The sequence below is a fragment of the Tursiops truncatus genome, chromosome 3 (genome assembly GCF_011762595.2).
Source record: "Tursiops truncatus isolate mTurTru1 chromosome 3, mTurTru1.mat.Y, whole genome shotgun sequence".
In the NCBI taxonomy this organism is placed as follows: Eukaryota; Metazoa; Chordata; class Mammalia; order Artiodactyla; family Delphinidae; genus Tursiops; species Tursiops truncatus.
The window spans coordinates 60,430,704-60,445,000 of record NC_047036.1 but is presented as its reverse complement, the minus strand read 5'-3'; the positions used below and the strand labels follow the sequence as shown (position 1 = coordinate 60,445,000).

General features: G+C 40.0%; 1 protein-coding gene across 4 annotated transcripts in view; it reads right to left on the bottom strand.

The window, feature by feature from the left end:
- AGGF1 (angiogenic factor with G-patch and FHA domains 1) overlaps positions 1-14,297 on the bottom strand; it is a 49,656-nt gene that overhangs the window by 12,725 nt on the left and 22,634 nt on the right. For all 4 annotated transcript variants that reach the window (XM_019929796.3, XM_019929797.3, XM_019929795.3 and 1 more), the window contains exons 7-8: positions 13,675-13,786; positions 12,804-12,855 (exon numbers count right to left, since the gene is read on the bottom strand). In XM_019929796.3, the coding sequence (XP_019785355.1) occupies positions 12,804-12,855; positions 13,675-13,786 (164 nt within the window). The remainder of the gene's footprint in view (positions 1-12,803; positions 12,856-13,674; positions 13,787-14,297) is intronic.

Below are 14,297 nucleotides of genomic sequence, written 5' to 3'. Positions count from 1 at the left end.
ATTTTTTTCAGAATACAAAAGTATAATAATGCTTCTGGTAGAAATGAGAAGGCTACAGGAGAAAAACTCATCTATAATTCCACCTATAATTACCATTAATAATTTAGTATGTGTCCTACCTTTTCTACTTTTATAATATAGTTGAGATTATACTATATATATAATTTGAAATAATTTTTTCACCTAATATGTCTGTTCATGTTATTAAAAATTCTTAATACAAAAGGTGATTTGAAACATTCAAGGCTGACTTCTCAGTTTTTTCCAAATTTTCAATACTCAGAACTAATCACTCCCTTCTGTTCCACAGCACTTTGTTTATATAACAATTAAATTATACAAAGTTTCCGTATATGTGAATGTCACTGTACTGCTTACAATTTTCGCTTACATTTATTTTTATTTAATTAATTTAATTTACTTATTTATTCATTTATTTATTTATTTGGCTGTGTCAGGTCTTAGCTGCAGCATGCAGGATCCTCCTTGAGGCACGCGGATCTTTCGTTGTGGCGTGTGGGCTTGGGCTTCTCTCTAGTTGTGGTGTGTGGGTTTTCTCTCTAGTTGTGGTGCACGGGCTCCAGAGCACTGTGGGCTCCGTAGTTTGCAGCACACACGCTCTCTCGTTGAGGCGCTCGGGCTTAGTTGCCCCACAGCACGTGGGATCTTAGTCCCCCAACCAGGGATCGAACCCACATCCCATGCATTGGGAGGTGGATTCTCTACCACTGGACCACCAAGGAAGTCCCTATTGCTTACATTTAGTTTACAATTTTCTTACCACTTAGTACATAATACAGTACCTCACATATATTGGGCATGTACTCAATACATGCCTATTTAACTGGATATAGAGCTGCAGAAATATTTAACTTTAAATTTCATAAACAATACATTGCTGGTGGGAATGTAAAATGGTGCAGCTGCTTTGTGGGGGGTCTGACAGTTCCTCAAAATGTTAAACAGGGAGTTACCATACGATTCAACAATTCTACTCTGAGGTAGGCATCAAGAGGAATGAAAACATACCTCCAAACGAAAACCTGTACGTGAAATGTTCACAGCAGCATTATTCTTAATAACCAAAAAGTGTAAACAATTCAAATGTCCATCAGCTGATGAACAGATAAAAAACACTGTATCTGAACATTGAAGTAGTATTTGGCAATAAAAAGAAATGAAGTACTGATATATGCTACAACATGGATGAATCTTGAAGACATGCTAAATAAGCAAAAAAGCTAGTTACAGGGGTGGGGTCAAGATAGCGTACTAGGAGGACAGGGAATTCGCGTCTCCGCACAACTAGGGCACCTAGCAGGCACCGGTGGGGGACAACGGACACCTAAGGGGATGGCAGGAACCCCCAGCAACTGGGTAGGATGTGGGATGTGGGGGGAGTGAAGGGGGGGTAGAAGTGGAGGTGGGACGGAACTGGTACCCCTAAGGGGCAGGTGGGGGAGGGGAAGGAATCCCACGTCCAAAGGGGGAAATTGGGGAACACCTGGGAGGGCAGAGGATCAAAAGGGAGCGTGGCCAGGTTTCCCCTGCCCACTTGGGCCCCCAGGAACCTGTTCAGATCCCAGGCCTGATCCTCTACCTACCGAGGCCCCCTCCAGCCACACAGGTCCTGAGGAAGTGGGAGAGAGGGAAGGGGGAGCAAAAGTAAAGGCCGGACCTAAGGGACAGCACCCCTGAGGGGTGGCTAGGGAGAGGAGGAGTTCCTACACCCAGTGGACCCACCCACGGTTAGGGGTCCACAGGCGGGGGGAGACCCTGGGGGAGACAGTGGGGGAGAGGCACAAAAGAATGGAAGGGAATGGGGCCAGTGCTTTCCCTGTCCACTTAGGCACCGGGGAGCTTGTTGGGCTCCCAGGCTTAATCCTCTGCCCTCAGAGCCTCCCTCCTGCCTCGCAGAAACCAAGCCCCGTCCCCACACCCCCCCCCCACCCAGGGCCCCAGCTCTGCACTCAGAGACACCCTCCAACACTTGGCCTAAACCCCACCCCCACACCCTCACTCAGGGCCCTACCTCCAAACTCCAGAACTCCACACTCCAGAGGCCCTTCTTTCGACATGCTACCTCTTCCCTTCCACGCAGGTCCTAAGCAGAGGCCCCGCCCAATGCCTGAACATCACCACCTACGCTCCACCCCATGCTCAAATGTCACCCCCCACCTGCCTAGGTCCCACCCCACCCTAACTCGCACCCCTACCTGTTTCACCCCAGCTTACACTCTGCCCCCATAGCCAAGGTGCATTTTTTTCTTTTTTCCTCTTTTGGATTGGGGTTCTGTTTTACCTTGTTGATTCATTGTTGTTCTATTATATTTTTATTTTTCCTGATAAACCTCTTATTTTTCTAATTTTATTTTATTCTTTATACTTTGTTATTGTTCTCTCTTTTTGGCTTGTTCCCTGCCCTCCCCCCGCTTTTTTTCTTTTTTTCTGTTGTGTTATTTTACCTTGTTGCAGTTGTTTCAATTATAGTTTTGTTTTTCCTAATATAATTTTTATCTTTCTAATTCAATTTTGTTTTTTATTCTTTGATACTGTACTGCTCCTTTTCTTCTTTCTTTCTTTCTTTTTTTTACCATGCCACAAAGCTTGCAGGATCTTGATTCCTAGGCTGCAGATCAGGTCCGAGCTCCTGTGGTAGGAGCTCCGAGTCCAAACCGCTGCACTAACAGAGAAGCTCAGACCCCAGGGACTATCAATCGGAGTGAGGCCTCCCAGAGGTCCTCATCTCAGCACCAAGACCCAGCTTTATCCAACTGCCTGCAAACTCCAGTACTGGACATCTCAGGGCAAACAACCAGTAAGACAGGAATACAGCACCACCCATCCAAAAAAAAGAAAGAAACGACAAAAAAATATGTTACAGACGAAGAAGCAGGTAAAAACCTACAAGACCAAATAAATGAAGATGAAATAGCTAACCTACCTGAAAAAGAATTCAGAGTAATGACAGTAAAGATGATCCAAAATCTCAAAAACAGAATGGAGAAAAGACAAGAAACACTTAACACGGATCTAGAAAAACTAAAGAGCAAACAAACAATGATGAACACAATTACTGAAATTATAAATACACTAGAAGGAATCAATAACAAAGTTACAGATATGTGAGCTGGAAGATAAAATGGTGGAAAAAACTGCCAGGGAGCAGAAAAAAGAAAAAAAAGAATTGAGGACAGTCTCAGAGACATCTGGTACAACATTAAACGCACCAACATCCGAATTACAGGGGTCCCAGAAGAAGAAGAGAAAAAGAAAGGGTCTGAAAAAATATTGGAAGAGATTATAGTTGAAAACTTCCCTAACATGGGAAAGGAAATAGTCAATCAAGTCCAGAAAGCACAGAGAGCCCCATACAGGATAAACCCAAAGAGAAACACATAGAGACGCATATTAATCAAACTATTAAAAAATAAATACAAAGAAAAAGTATTAAAAGCAGCAAGGGAAGAGCAACAAATAACATACAAGAGAATCACCATAAGGTTAACAGGTGATCTTTCAGCAGAAACTCTGCAAGCCTGAAGGGAGTGGCAGGACATATTTAAAGTGATGAAAAGAAAAAATCTACAAACAAGATTACTCTACCCAGCAAGGACCTCATTCAGATTTGATGCAGAAATTAAAATGTTTACAGACAAGGAAAAGATAACAGCATTCAGCACCACCAAACCAGCTTTACAACAAATGCTAAAGGAACTTCTCTAGGAAGGAAACACAAGAGAAGGAAAAGACCTACAAAAACAAACTGAAAACAATTAAGAAAATGGTAATAGGAACATACATATCAATAATTACCTTAAATGTAAATGGATTAAATGCTTCAACCAAAAGACATAGACTGGCTGAATGGATACAAAAACAAGACTCGGACATATGCAGTCTACAAGAGACCCAATTCAGACCTAGGGACACATACAGACTGAAAGTGAGGGGATGGAAGAAGATATTCCATGCAAATGGAAATCAAAAGAAAGATGGAGTAGCAATTCTCATATCAGACAAAATAGACTCTAAAATAAAGACTATTACAAGACACAAGAGGACACTACATAATGATCAAAATACCAATCCAAGAATATATAACAACTGTAAATATTTATGCCCCAACACAAGAGCACCTCAATACATAAAGCAAATGCTAACAGCCATAAAAGGGGAGATGGAGAGTAACACAATAATAGGGGATTTTAACACCCCACCTTCACCAATGGACAGATAATCCAAAATGAAAATAAATAATAAAACACAAGCTTTAAATGACACATTAGACAAGATGGACTTAATTGATATTTATAGGACATTCCATCCAAAAACAACAGAATACACTTTCTTCTCAAGGGCTCATGGAACATTCTCCAGGACAGACCACATCTTGGGTCACAAATGAACCCTTGGTAAATTTAAGAAAATTGAAATCGTATCAAGTATCTGTTCCGACCACAACACTATGAGACTAGATATCAATAACAGGAAAAATACTGTAAAAAATACAGACATATGGAGGCGAAACAATACGCTACTAAATAACCAAGAGATCACTGAAGAAATCAAAGAGGAAATAGAAAAATACCTAGAAACAAATGACAATGAAAACATGACGATCCAAAACCTATAGGATGCAGCAAAAGCAGTTCTAAGAGGGAAGTTTATAGCAATACAATCCTACTTCAAGAAACAAGAAACATCTCAAATAAACAACCTAACCTTACACCTAAAGCAATTAAAGAAAGAAGAACAAAATATCCCCAAAGTTAGCAGAAGGAAAGAAATCATAAAGATCAGATCAGAAATAAATGAAAAAGAAATGAAGGAAATGATAGCAGAGATCAAAAAAACTAAAAGTTGGTTCTTTGAGAAGATAAGCAAAATTGATAAACCATTAGCCACACTCATCAAGAAAAAAAGGGAGAAGACTCAAACCAACAGAATTAGAAATGAAAAAGGAGAAGTAACAACTGACACCGCAGAAATACAAAGGATCACGAGAGATTACTACAAACAACTATATGCCAATTAAGTGGACAACAAGGAAGAAATGGCCAAATTCTTAGAAAAGCACAATCTCCCGAGACTAAACCGGAAGAAACATAAAATATAAACAGATCAATCACAAGCACTGATATTGAAACTGTGATCAACAAACAAAAGCCCAGGACTAGACGGCTTCTCAGGCGAATTCTATCAAACATTTAGAGAACAGCTAACACCTATCCTTCTCAAACTCTTCCAAAATATAGCAGAGGGAGGGACAATCCCAAACTCATTCGACAAGGCCACCATCACCCTGATACCAAAACCAAAGATGTCACAAAAAAAGAAAACTACAGGCCAATATCACTGAAGAACATAGGTGCAAAAATTACTCAACAAAATACTAGCAAACAGAATCCAACAGCATATTAAAAGGATCATAGACCATGATCAAGTGGAGTTTATTCCAGGAATGCAAGGATTCCTCAGTTTAGGCAAATCAATCAGTTTGATATACCATATTAACAAACTGAATGATAAAAACCATATGACAGATTGGGGGAAGATGGTGGAAGAGTAAGACGCGGAGATCACCTTCCTCCCCACAGATACACCAGAAATACATCTACACGGGGAACAACTCCTACAGAACACCTACTGAACACTGGCAGAAGACCTCAGACCTCCCAAAAGGCAAGAAACTCCCCACGTACCTGGGTAGGGCAAAAGAAAAAAGAGAAAACGGAGACAAAGAATAGGGATGGGACCTGCACCAGTGGGAGGGAGCTGTGAAGGAGGAAAGGTTTCCACACACTAGGAAGCCTCTTCGTGGGCGGAGACTGTGGGTGGCGGAGGGGGAAGCTTCGGAGCCGCGGAGGAGAGCACAGCAACAGGGGTGTGGAAAGCAAAGCGGAGAGATTCCCGCACAGAGAATCAGGGCCGACTGGCACTCACCAGCCCAAGAGGCTTGTCTGCACACCCGCCGGGGCGGGCAGGGCTGGGAGCTGAGGCTCGGGCTTCGGTCGGAGCACCAGGAGAGGGCTGGGGTTGGCGGCGTGAACACAGCCTGGAGGGGGTTAGTGCGCCACGGCTAGCCAGGAGGGAGTCCAGGGAAAAGTCTGGACCTGCCGAAGAGGCAAGAAACTTTTCCTTCCCTCTGTTTCCTGGTGCGCGAGGAGAGGGAATTAAGAGCGCTGCTTAAAGGAACTCCAGAGACGGGCGCCAGACGTGGCTACAAGCGCGGACCACAGAGACAGGCATGAGATGCTAAGGCTGCTACTGCTGCCACCAAGAAGCCCATGTGCAAGCACAGGTCACTATCCACACCCCGCTTCCGCGGAGCCCGTGCAGCCCGCCACTGCCAGGTTCCCGGGATCCAGGGACAACTCCCCTGGGAAGAACGCACGGAGCGCCTCAGGTTGCTGCAACGTCACGCTGGCCTCTGCCGCCGCAGGCTCGCCCCGCACTCCGTGCCCCTCCCTCCCCCCGGCCTGAGTGAGCCAGAGCCCCGTAATCAGCGGCTCCTTTAACCCCTGTCCTGTCTGAGCGAAGAACAGACGCCCTCCAGCGACCTACACGCAGAGGAGGGGCCAAATCCAAAGCTGAGCCCCTAGGAGCTGTGAGAACAAAGAAGAAAAAGGGAAATCTCTCACAGCAGCCTCAGAAGCAGCGGATTAAAGCTCCACAATCAACTGGATGTACCCTGCATCTGTGGAATACATGAATAGACAACGAATCATCCCAAATTAAGGAGATGGACTTTGAGAGCAAGATTTAGGATTTTTTCCCCTTTTCCTCTTTTTGTGAGTGTATATGTGTATGCTTCTGTGTGAGATTTTCTCTGTATAGCTTTGCTTCCACCATTTGTCCTAGGGTTCTATCCTTCTGTTTTCTGTTTTTAATTTTTTTCTTTTATTTTTCGCTTAATAATTATTTTTTATTTTAATAACTTTATTATATTTTATCTTACTTTACTTTATCTTCTTTCTTTCTGTTTTTCCTCCCTCCCTCCCTCCCTCCCTCCTTTCGTTCTTTCTTTGTTTTTGTTTGTTTCTTTCTTTCTTTCTCTCTTTCTTTGTTTCTTTCTTTCTTTCTTCTACTAATTCTTTCTTTCTACTTTTTCTCCCTTTTATTCTGAGCCGTGTGGATGAAAGGCTCTTGGTGCTGCAGCCAGGCGTCAGTGCTGTGCCTCTGAGGTGAGAGAGCCAACTTCAGGACACTGGTCAACAAGAGACATCCCAGCTCCACATAATATCAAATGGTAAAAATCTCCCAGGTATCACAATCTCAACACCAGCACCCAGCTTCACTCAACAACCAGCAAGCTACAGTGTTGGACATCCTATGCCAAACAACTAGCAAGACAGGAACACAACCCCACCTATTAGCAGAGAGGCTGCCTAAAATCATAATAGGTCCACAGACACCCCAAAACACACCAACATACGTGGACCTGCCCACCAGAGAGACAAGATCCAGCCTCAGCCACCAGAACACAGGTCCTAGTCCCCTCCACCAGGAAGCCTACACAACCCACTGAACCAACCTTAGCCACTGGGGACAGACACCAAAAACAATGGGAACTACGAACCTACAGCCTGCAAAAAGGAGACCCCAAACACAGTAAGATAAGCAAAATGAGAAGACAGAAAAACACACCACAGATGAAGGAGCAAGATAAAAACCCACCAGGCCTAACAAATGAAGAGGAAATACGCAGTCTACCTGAAAAAGAATTCAGAATAATGATAGTAAAGTTGATCCAAAATCTTGGAAATACACAAACTGCAAAAAACATTTAACAAGGACCTAGAAGAACTAAAGATGAAACAAGCAACGATGAACAATTCAATAAAAGAAATTAAAAATACTCTAGATGGGATCAATAGCAGAATAACTGAGGCAGAAAAACGGATAAGTGACCTGGAAGATAAAATAGTGGAAATAACTACTGCAGAGCAGAATAAAGAAAAAAGAATGAAAAGAACTGAGGACAGTCTCAGAGACCTCTGGGACAACATTAAATGCACCAACATTCAAATTATAGGGGTTCCCGAAGAAGAAGAGAAAAAGAAAGGGACTGAGAAAATATTTGAAGAGACCATAGTTGAAAACTTCCCTAAAATAGGAAAGGAAATAGTTAATCAAGTCCAGGAAGCACAGAGAGTCCCATACAGGATAAATCCAAGGAGAAACATACCAAGACACATATTAAGCAAACTGTAAAAAATTAAATACAAAGAAAACATATTAAAAGCAGCAAGGGAAAAACAACAAATAACACACAAGGGAATCCCAATAAGGTTAACAGCTGATCTTTCAGCAGAAACTCTGCAAGCCAGAAGGGATTGGCAGGACATATTTAAAGTGATGAAGATGAAAAACCTGCAACCAAGATTACTCTACCCAGCAAGGATCTCACTCAGATTTGATGGAGAAATTAAAACCTTTACAGACAAGCAAAAGCTGAGAGAGTTCAGCACCACCAAACCAGCTTTACAACAACTGCTAAAGGAACTTCTCTAGGCAAGAAACACAAGAGAAGGAAAAGACCTACAATAACGAACTCAAAACAATTAAGAAAATGGGAATAGGAACATACATATCGATAATTACCTTCAATGTAAATGGACTAAATGCTCCCACCAAAAGACACAGATTGGCTGAATGGATACAAAAACAAGACCCATATATATGATGTCTACAAGAGACCCACTTCAGACCTAGAGACATACAGACTGAAAGTAAGCGGATGGAAAAAGATATTCCATGCAAATGGAAACTAAAAGAAAGCTGGAGTAGCAATTCTCATATCAGACAAAATAGACTTTAAAATAAAGACTATTAGAAGAGACAAAGAAGGACACTACATAATGATCAAGGGATCGATCCAAGAAGAAGATATAACAATTGTAAATAATTATGCACCCAACATAGAAGCACCTCAATACATAAGGCAAATACTAACAGCCATAAAAAGGGAAATCGACAGTAACACATTCATAGTAGGGGACTTTAACACCCCACTTTCACCAATGGACAGATCATCCAAAATGAAAATAAATAAGGAAACACAAGCTTTAAATGATACATTAAACAAGATGGACTTAATCGATATTTATAGGACACTCCATCCGAAAACAACAGAAAACACATTTTTCTCAAGTGCTCATGGAACACTCCCCAGGATAGATCATATCTTGGGTCACAAAACAAGCCTTGGTAAATTTAAGAAATTTGAAATTGTATCAAGTATCTTTTCCGACCACAACGCCATGAGACTCGATATCAATTACAGGAAAAGATCTGTAAAAAATAAAAACACATGGAGGCTAAACAATACAACACTTAATAACGAAGTGATCACTGAAAAAATCAAAGAGGAAATAAAAAAATACCTAGAAACAAATGACAATGGAGACACGATGACCGAAAATCTATGGGATGCAGCAAAAGCAGTTCTAAGAGGTAAGTTTACAGCAATACAATCCTGCCTTAAGAAACAGGAAACATCTCGAATAAACAACCTAATCTTACACCTAGAGCAATTAGAGAAAGAAGAACAAATAGCCCCAAAGTTAGCAGAAGGAAAGAAATCATGAAAATCAGATCAGAAATAAATCAAAAATAAATGAAGGAAACGATAGCAAAGATCAATAAAATTAAAAGCTGGTTCTTTGAGAAGATAAACAAAATAGATAAACCATTAGCCAGACTCATCAAGAAAAAAGGAGAAGACTCAAATCAATAGAATTAGAAATGAAAAAGGAGAAGTAACAACTGACACTGCAGAAATACAAAAGATCATGAGAGATTACTACAAGCAACTCTATGCCAATAAAATGGACAACCTGGAAGAAATGGACAAATTCTTAGAAATGCACAACCTGCCAAGACTGAATCAGGAAGAAATAGAAAATATAAACAGACCAATCACAAGCACTGAAATTGAAACTGTGATTAAAAATCTTCCAACAAACAAAAGCCCAGGACCAGATGGGTTCACAGGCGAATTCTTTCAAACATTTAGAGAAGAGCTAACACCTATCCTTCTCAAAGTCTTCCAAAATATAGCAGAGGGAGGAACACTCCCAAACTCATTCTACGAGGCCATCATCACCCTGATACCAAAACCAGACAAGGATGTCACAAAGAAAGAAAACTACATGCCAATATCACTGATGAACATAGATGCAAAAATCCTCAAACTAGCAGAAGAATCTAACAGCACATTAAACGGATCATACACCATGATCAAGTGGGGTTTATTCCAGGAATGCAAGGATTCTTCAATATACGCAAATCAATGAACGTGATACACCATATTAACAAACTGAAGGAGAAAAACCATATGATCATCTCAATAGATGCAGAAAAAGCTTTCGACAAAATTCAACACCCATTTATGATAAAAACCCTGCAGAAAGTAGGCATAGAAGGAACTTTCCTCAGCATAATAAAGGCCGTATATAACAAACCCACAACCAACATCATCCTCTATGGTAAAAAACTGAAAGCATTTCCACAAATATCAGGAACAAGACAAGGTTGCCCACTCTCACCACTCTTATTCAACATAGTTTTGGAAGTTTTAGCCACAGCAATCAGAGAAGAAAAGGAAATAAAAGGAATCCAAATCAGAAAAGAAGAAGTAAAGCTGTCACTGTTTGCAGATGACATGATACTATACATAGAGAATCCTAAAGATGCTACCAGAAAACTACCAGAGCTAATCAATGAATTTGGTAAAGTAGCAGGATACAAAATTAATGCACAGAAATCTCTGGCATTACTATGTACTAATGATGAAAAATCTGAAAGTGAAATCAAGAAAACACTCCCATTTACCATTGCAACAAAAAGAATAAAATATCTAGGAATAAACCTACCTAAGGAGACAAAAGACCTGTATGAAGAAAATTATAAGACACCGATAAAAGAAACTAAAGATGATACAAACAGATGGAGAGATATACCGTGTTCATGGATTGGAAGAATCAACATTGTGAAAATGACTCTACTACCCAAAGCAATCTATAGATTCAATGCAATCCCTATCAAACTACCACTGGCATTTTTCACAGAACTAGAACAAAAACTTTCACAATTTGTATGGAAACACAAAAGAACCCGAATAGCCAACGCAATCTTGAGAACGGAAAACGGAACTGGAGGAATCAGGCTCCCTGACTTCAGACTATACTACAAAGCTACAGTAGTCAAGTCAGTATGGTACTGGCACAAAAACAGAAAGATAGATCAATGGAACAGGATAGAAAGCCCAGAGATATACCCACGCACATATGGACACCTTATCTTTGATAAAGGTGGCAGGAATGTACAGTGGAGAAAGGACAGCCTCTTCAATAAGTGGTGCTGGGAAAACTGGACAGCTACATGTAAAAGTATGAGATTAGATCACTCCCTAACACCATACACAGAAATAAGCTCAAAATGGATTAAAGACCTAAATATAAGGCCAGAAACTATCAAACTCTTAGAGGAAAACATAGGCAGAACACTCAATGACATAAATCACAGCAAGATCCTTTCTGACCCACCTCCTAGAGAAATGGAAATAAAAACAAAAATAAACAAATGGGACCTAATGAAACTTCAAAGCTTTTGCACAGCAAAGGAAACCATAAAAAAGACCAAAAGACAACCCTCAGAATGGGAGAAAATATTTGCAAATGAAGCAACTGACAAAGGATTAATCTCCAAAATTTACAAGCAGCTCATACAGCTCAATAACAAAAAAACAAACAACCCAAGTCACAAATGGGCAGAAGACCTAAATAGACATTTCTCCAAAGAAGATATACAGACTGCCAACAAACACATGAAAGAATGCTCAACATTATTAATCATTAGAGAAATGCAAATCAAAACTACAATGAGATATCATCTCACACCAGTCAGAATGGCCATCATCAAAAAATCTAGAAACAATAAATGCTGGAGAGGGTGTGGAGAAAAGGGAACACTCTGCACTGCTGGTGGGAATGTGAATTGGTACAGCCACTATTGAGAACAGTATGGAGGTTCCTTAAAAAACTACAAATAGAACTACCATATGACCCAGCAATCCCACTCCCAGGCATATACCCTAAGAAAACCATAACTCAAAAAGAATCATGTACCAAAATGTTCATTGCAGCTCTATTTACAATAGCCCAGAGATGGAAACAACCTAAATGTCCATCATCAGATGAATGGATAAAGAAGATGTGGCACATATATACAATGGAATATTACTCAGCCATAAAAAGAAACAAAATTGAGCTATTTGTAATGAGGTGGATAGACCTAGAATCTGTCATACAGAGTGAATTACATCAGAAAGAGAAAGACAAATACCGTATGCTAACACATATATATGGAATTTAAGAAAAAAAAATGTCATGAAGCACCTAGGGGTAAGACAGGAATAAAGACACAGACCTACTAGAGAATGGACTTGAGGATATGGGGAAGGGGAAGGGGAAGCTGTGACAAAGCGAGAGAGAGGCATGGACATATATACACTAACAAACGTAAGGTAGACAGCTAGTGGGAAGCAGCCGCATGGCACAGGGATATCGACTCAGTGCTTTGTGACCGCCTGGAGGGGTGGGATAGGGAGGGTGGGAGGGAGGGAGACGCAAGACGGAAGAGATATGGGAACATATGTATAACTGATTCACTTTGTTATAAAGCAGAAACTAACACACCATTGTAAAGCAATTATACCCCAATAAAGATGTTAAAAAAAAAGGATGATTTACAAAATCACATCTAGGGGGTTGTAACCGAAAAATCAAAGAGCTTACCTTACTGACACCAACTTCAGGGATTCGGAGAGTATGCTCCATATCTTTTTCTCTGCAGAGTTAAGTAAAATGCCGTTAATTATTTTTGAAGCATACATAAATGCAGCACTTAAAGAATTTTTTTAAAGATAAGTTTTTTTGTTTTAAAAGATAATGTTAAAATGCAAGTCTATCACACTAAATCTGGTTTCTATAATGCTACTCTAATTTCCTTTTTGAAAGAAGGTTCCAGAATTACTTTTACTCTTTGGTACATCTGTCACAGGCTAGTAAACATCCAGTGAGACAAAATGTCCTTTGTACTCATGTCAATCACTTTTTCCAGACCTGTTGACTGTTTCCACTTCTATTACTAAATGTAAAAAAAGTATAATATTTCTAAGAATTTAAAATTAAGATATCGTATGGAACCTGTTCCATACATTACCTTTCCAGTTGGGAAGAAAGGAAATTATCCTACTCATGATTAAAACCTACCTCTCTACCAAGCTGGCTGAATTATAAAGGAGTAAAGGAAAACAATCAGAGGAGGTCAACAGTGGGTTTAAGTAATTTAAACCTAAAAAAAGCAATACAAAAGGTAAGAAAATGACAAAACCTCTGTGGAAGGTATCATATCACCAAGATTTTATCTCTTTACATAGGCAGTCCCCTTTAGGGATAATGAGGTTATATCTCCAATTGTCTTCCAAAAGCAGGTGACAAAAGGTAGGTGTCAGAATATTTTTTGAGTGGAAAAGGGAGGGACATGGATGTCACTTTTTTCCTATTCAACCAGTACCATGCATATTTAATGATTAACTGCTCAGGAAAAGTACAGTCCACTGGAATAAGACAAATACACAAATATAATAACACTAAACATTTTTACCTTCCAATTGTAGCAGGATTTACAGCTGTAATGATAAAAAGTGATCCTGTCTGCAACACAGGTGATCTAATTACAATTACTCTAATACATGGGGGCCAAATTTTTTCTTCATCTGCCAAAGAAAGAAATGTGTAAATATTAATTCAAATGCTATGGGAAAAAATCAGAAATGCATAGGGATGAGTAGGAGGCATACATAAAGTACAAATATATTGATAAAAATCTTCATTCTGTTTAAAACAACATTCTTAAATTCTGCTATATCACATACACAGTAAGTAAGGTTTAACAATGTTACCAATTTAAAATGGTCAACCTGTGGGACTTCCCTGGAGGTCCAGTGGTTAAGACTCCACACTTCCACTGCAGGGGGCACAGGCTTGATCCCCAGTCAGGGAACTAAGATCCCACATGCCATGCAATGCGGCCAAAAATAAATAAATTTATAAAAAGATCAACCTAAAGATATTCAGCACCTATCACAATTATAAAATAATCAACTCTCTCTTTTTTAAGGTCTTGGAATTTGAAAGTATCCCAAAAAAGCATTTTTACATTAAGTGAGAAAAACTGAGTCTGCCCTTTTTAAGAAAAAATGAGAGGAAATTCCATTAAGAACAAAA